This window comes from Salvelinus namaycush, chromosome 5, assembly GCF_016432855.1.
Source record: "Salvelinus namaycush isolate Seneca chromosome 5, SaNama_1.0, whole genome shotgun sequence".
Taxonomy (NCBI): domain Eukaryota; kingdom Metazoa; phylum Chordata; class Actinopteri; order Salmoniformes; family Salmonidae; genus Salvelinus; species Salvelinus namaycush.
The window spans coordinates 30,031,822-30,037,821 of NC_052311.1; the positions used below are offsets into that span (position 1 = coordinate 30,031,822).

At 46.6% G+C, this 6,000-nt stretch overlaps 1 protein-coding gene across 5 annotated transcripts in view; it reads left to right on the forward strand.

Annotated features, from left to right (window-relative positions):
- The window catches only part of LOC120048177 (protocadherin gamma-A11-like), a 119,636-nt gene extending 114,381 nt beyond the window's left edge, over positions 1-5,255 (forward strand). For 4 of the 5 annotated variants that reach the window (XM_038993933.1, XM_038993935.1, XM_038993936.1 and 1 more), the window contains exon 4: positions 2,440-5,255. In XM_038993933.1, coding sequence (XP_038849861.1) covers positions 2,440-2,750 — 311 coding nt within the window. In that variant the 3' untranslated portion in view covers positions 2,751-5,255. The remainder of the gene's footprint in view (positions 1-2,439) is intronic. The other variant, XM_038993932.1, reaches the window with a different exon arrangement.
- Positions 5,256-6,000: the final 745 nt, after the last annotated feature.

Sequence of the window (6,000 nt, forward strand, 5' to 3'; positions counted from 1 at the left end):
ACATGCTTCCTAAAACAACAGGTGTAGACCAGCAGTGAAATGTTTACTTCCGGGTCATTTTCCAACAATGCAGAGTTTAACGTAAAGAGAAAAAATGACACAAGGAATAAATACACAGTGAATAACTATAATGAGTAACAATAACATGGCTATATACAGGGAGTACCAGTATCGAGTCGATGTGCAGGGGTACGAGGTAATTTAGTAGCAGTCTTTTTAGCAGTCTTATGGCTTTGGGGTAGAAGCTGTTCAGGGTCCTGTTGGTTCCAGACTTGGTACACTGGTACCGCTTGCCATGCTGTAGCCGAGAGAACGGTCTGTGGCTTGGGGTGGCTGAAGTCTTTGACAACTTCTTGGGCCTTCCCCTGACACCACCTGGTATAAAGGTCCTGGATCGCAGGGAGCTAGGCCCCAGTGATGTAGTGGGCTGTACTCACCACACTCGGTGGCGCCTCTTGCGGTCGGATACCTTGCAGTTGCCGTACCAGGCGGTGATGCGGCCAGTCCAAATGAACTTTTTGAGGATCTGAGGGCACATGCTAAATATTTTCTGCCTCCTAAGGGGGAAAAGGCATCGTCGTTCCCTCTTCACAACTGTGGACCATGTTAATTCCTTAGTGATGTTGACACCGAGGAACTTGAAGCTCTTGACCCGCTCCACTATCGCCCCGTCAATGTGGATGGGGGCGTGCTCGCCCCTCCATTTCCTGTAGTCCACGAACAGCTCCTTTGTCTTGCTAATATTGAGGAAGAAGTTGATGTCCTGGCACCACACTGCCAGGTCACTGACCTTCTCCCTATAGGCTGCCTCATCATCGGTTATCAGTCCTACCACCGTCTCGTAGTCAGCAAACTTGATGAAGGTGTTGGAGTTGTGCGTGTCCATGCAGTCCTGGGCGAACTGGGAGTACAGCAGGGGACTAAGCACGCACCCCTGAAGTGCGGCCCACGTGTTGATGGTCAGAGTGGAGGATGTGTTGTTGCCTACCCTCACCGACTGAGGGCGGCCCGTTAGTAGGTCCAGGATCTAGTTGCAGAGGAAGGTGTTCAGTCTCAGGGTCCTGAGCTTAGTGATGAGCTTGAAGGACACTATGGTGTTGAACGCAGAGCTCATGAAGTCCATGAATAGCAATCTCACATAGGTGTTCCTCTTATCCAGGTGGGGGAGGGCAGTATGGAGTGCAATAGAGATTGCGTCATCTGCGGATCTGTTTTGGCGGTATGTCAATCGGAGTGGGTCCAGAGTGTCTGGGATGATGGTGTTGATGTGAGCCATGACCAGCCTTTTCAAAGCATTTCATGGCTATAGATGTGAGTGCTGCGGGGGTGAGTGCTAAAGATGTGAGTGCTACCCCCTCCCTCAGACACACACACACTCCTCCCTCCTAAGCGCTGCTCACACACACACACACCGGACATGATCCTGAGGTTTCCATTGGGAGAATGATAGAACGTTCTGTCTCTGGCTGGATGATGTCTATTGGTCATCACAATGAGATGGAGGAAACACTCCCTCAGACAGAGCCGGAGCCTGGCTACCAGACGAGTCACGATGACGACTGGAAACAGAGGGATCAGAATGTTATTCAATGCAACTAGATGTTTATGCAGTAGTGCCATCGGTGCCTGCTGTTCCTTGACACTATCAAACAGCGGTTGCACAACCAGGATAGCACAGCCAGTTACAAAGCAGAAACAACATTGTGGAAGAAGCTGTTGTCCCAGATTTTTTTCCTCTGAAGTCTAATTATACTAGCTTGAGTGTGTGTGTGTGTGTGTGTGTGTGTGTGTGTGTGTGTGTGTGTGTGTGTGTGTGTGTGTGTGTGTGTGTGAGCGTGTGTGAGTGTGTGTGTGAGCGTGTGTGTGTGTGTGTGTGTGTGTGTAAGCATGTGTGTGTTTACGGCTGCCTGCGCTGTGTGTAGCAGAGCCAGAGAGCAGGGAATAGCGGAGGGGACGTGTGTGTGTGTGTCTCTGTAGCTCTGCAATGCAGGGGCTGGGAGAGAATTACGAGCTAGAAGCTACGTCACCCGCACACAGCCAGAGCACACATAATGGAAAAAGACACACACACACACACAGCAATGAACACAGACGCACACCATAAATGCAAAATGTTCTCCACCTCGACAAAATGTCAGCACATTCACCATTTTGTAACACCAGTCTCTCTCTCTGTCTTTCTCTTTTTTTTCCTCACTCACACTCTTGCAGTCTCTCTCAATTCTCTTATTTTCAGTCCAATTAGCTTTACATAAGCATGCTAAGAGTTTCACCAAAGCAATGAGTGCTTTAGCATATATACAAGTCACAATGGAAATGTAACAAATCGTGAGCATCAATGTATATTGCAGGTCATCACTGCAATGTCAGAACACCTTATTCATATGTTCCATCTCTCCCCTCCTCTCCTCCTCCCCGCTCTGCCCCTCTTTCCCCCAGAAGTGAGCGAGGCGACCGCAACCCTGGGGCCGGGCACCATGGGACTAAGCACCCGTTACAGCCCCCAGTTCACCCTGCAGCACGTGCCGGACTACCGTCAGAACGTCTACATCCCTGGCAGCACCGCCACCTTGACCTCCAACCCCCAGCAGCAGCAGCAGCAGCAGATGCTGATGCAGCAGCAGCAGATGGCAGCCCAACATCAGGCCCTGCAGGCCCAGCCCTCCGAGGCCGCCGCTCAGCCTGAACCCCCCAAGGCTGCCCAGACCCCCGCCTCCAAGAAGAAGTCCACCAAGAAGGAGAAGAAGTAGGATGGGTGGAGGATGGATAGATATGGAAAATACGATGAGAAAAGAGAAAACCGACCCGATGAGAACTGAAATCCCCCCCCCCCCTCTACCGCCCCATCCCCTACACCTCCTCTCAATGCATTTACTCTAACCAGGGTCTGGATTCTATTGGTCACGCTCATATGATAACACGAAATGTGGAGATGTTTGCGAATGTTTGTCTTTGGGCTCTGGAATGGGTTGAAGGTTTAAGAGCGAACAGCGTTGACATTTTGTTTTTTGTTTTTGTTTTCTTTCTGAAAGCTATCTAGAAACAGTTGTCTTTTTGGAAAGCCTGTGTTCTTAAAAAAAAAAAAAGTATTAATACTATTTGCAGATACGGAAGACATGCGGGTTCAGGGGGGATTGTGTTTTGGTTAAATCAATGAATTTGAATTCACTTCAGACACAACAGTTTGAGTGTAAGCAACTTTGCTTGGATAACAAGGCTTTGGCCAGTGACGTATTCACAGGTGGATATTTTAACGATGTTCCATAAGATGTTTCATGTTGGATTATAATTATAATTCCTTATTTTCCTGAGATGGAAAGTAGATCCTTGTTGACTATACTAGATTGCCATGATAAGATTCCTATATAGGATCAGCCTTATAGGATCCTACACCACAGCTCTTTGGGACACGGGAATGGGTATTCCATTGCACTGGTACAGTAGTATTCCACTCTGCATGTCCCTATGTGTTCAAACCACAGACCTTCTAGAAGATTCAACTATGCATTGAATTAGTGTTGCAACGAGGACGACCACCTTAAAAAAATACAGGTCGACGAATGCCCTCGTAGCATTTACCTGACGTGGTAGCTAAAAATGATAAATATTATTTTGTAAGCATAGTTAAATGGTAAGATTTGAATCTTTCACTGTTTTTATGACCTGAGCATGAACCCTATTAGAAAACTAGCACTGAGGGGGAAGGGCATGTTATAGTACTATCAGCCCTATTTGCTGGCTTGGTGGCATAGTAGGCGCTGCCCCCTTTTAAAACTACCCAGATGGGTATAGAGACCCTCCTGCTGTCCACCCATGCACCTCTATCCCCTCCTCAACCAGATGATGTGCCCTCACCTCACTGGCTGTCCCACTTTGAGAGCCAGACCATAGAGATGCACTGTTCATACTATAAAGATGAGACGCAGGGTAAAAAAATAACTTCAAAGTAGAGATCTTTAACGGCGTGCTTAGGAGATAGACACTTCTTAGGCCGCTAGAGTCTAGATTGAGTGTTCATCCCTTGCTACGTACCCTGAAGTGCTGATGATTATATTTCTTGATGTGGGAAGTGTTTTTTGATGACTCAGTAGTATAAGATAAGTATGAAGTCTTTTCTTTGCCGTCAGTCCGTCCGTCTGTCCGGCAACTAGCTGGACACCACTGCATGAAGGCTGGGTTCAAGGGGGAGTGGAGAGGGGTGGGCTGAGGGGTACGACGTCTGGGTTGGTACAATTAGATTGACGGGGAGGGGCAATGACCTTGGCCCTACTCACTGAATGTACACAGGCACCACTGTTGACCCTCCCTCCTAGTCCACCCCTAAACGTCCTCTAATGCACTGACCCAGGTTAGAGGTCAACAGAGACAAGCACATCCCTCCATGTCACAGAGGAGATACCACTTCAGAAGCAGGGAGGGGGGACAGAGTTAGCTCCTCGCTGTATCTATCCCCTCAGTGTAAATCCCTTCTGGCAACGCTAACCTCAGACTCTCCCCTTGCTTCCATCCCTCCACCCCCTGGTCCTGTGAAGGCTCTTCCCCTCTGTAAATAAACACTAGTCCTGTCGATGGTATGAGCCAATTGTTTGTATAGTACGGACCACATCCAGAATTTTCAAACTAAAAGTCCCTTCTCCTCAAGGCGTGGCTTACTGGAATGTGTTGTATTTGTTTTTCAAGAAAAATAAGAAAACCACAGCGGGAGAAAAAAAACGATCTCTGAAATGTTCTTCAACAGTTTTTGTTGCAATGTAGTAACTAAGCACCACGAAGGCCAACTAACTAACTCTTCAGTGTAAATATAAAGAAAGTTGCTAATAACTTTAGACGATAAGTAAACAGAGTGACACACACGTAGACTAGTTAACTTGTGATATGTGTTGCGCATATTATTGTGTTCATTTTCTCTATCTCTATTTTACTACCCTGTAAAGAAACGAAACAAAAAAAATGATATTGAAAAAATGTTTCTATCCTTCTGTAACCTTTTTCTGTGCTTTATATTTCTTGTGCATTTGCGCAAGAATGCCTCTCTGTCCATATGAGCAAATTATTATAAATATTATATATGTGTGTACGTCCGTCCGCTGCTGAATTAATCCTCTCTCGTGCTGTAATATCTTTCTTATGAAATGCTTAGACCTCCTACGCTCCTCCCGGTGTTAATCTCTTCATTTTTATGCTAATATTTATATTGCTGTTTTATTTTCTCTTGAACACTGACATTTCAAATAAAAGGCTCTGAAATCATTAAACGCTCATCTTCCGTCTTTTCTAAACATCCGTCTCGGTTTGTACGGTAACTAAAATACAATAACTTTATTTTTCCCGAGGGAACTTAAGAGGGTGTCTTTTTGTTCTGTATAAAATCACAATACAAAAAGTCAACACAATTCACAGTGCAGAATGATACAGTATTCAAGACAAACACAAAGTCCCTATGAATATAATTGGGTTCCTTGAGTGGTGCAGCAGTCTAAGGCACTGCATCTCAGTGCTAGAGGCGTCACGACAGACCCTGGTTTGAGCCCGGGCTGTATCACAACCAACCGTGATCAGGAGTCCCATAGGGCGGCACACAATTGGCCCAATGTCGTCCGGGTTAGGGGAGGGTTTGGCCGGGGTAGGCCGTCATTGTAAATACGAATTTACAGATTTTAAATTGTAGCATAATCACGTATCATGATTATAGATGGGCCTACCCAAGGCATTACAGTCCATCAAATAAGTAAGTATTCCAGTCTTTTGTTTGCCAGGGGTTTTAAGTGGCAGTAGTTCTGCATCAGTTCACTGAGTTTATAGTGTTTCTCCGTTTTAACTGTGGCCCACATCCACCAAGCTTCATCAGCACCACGCTCTCCCACAATCCTCTGCTCCCAGCAGACTCCGCTCCCTCCCACGCCCGTTTGAAGTATCTTCTGCGGTGTGAATACGGAGGGAAATGGGATGAGGGGAGGGTGAAAGAGGAGACGATGTTTCCTCAGCAGAAATGTGTTATTC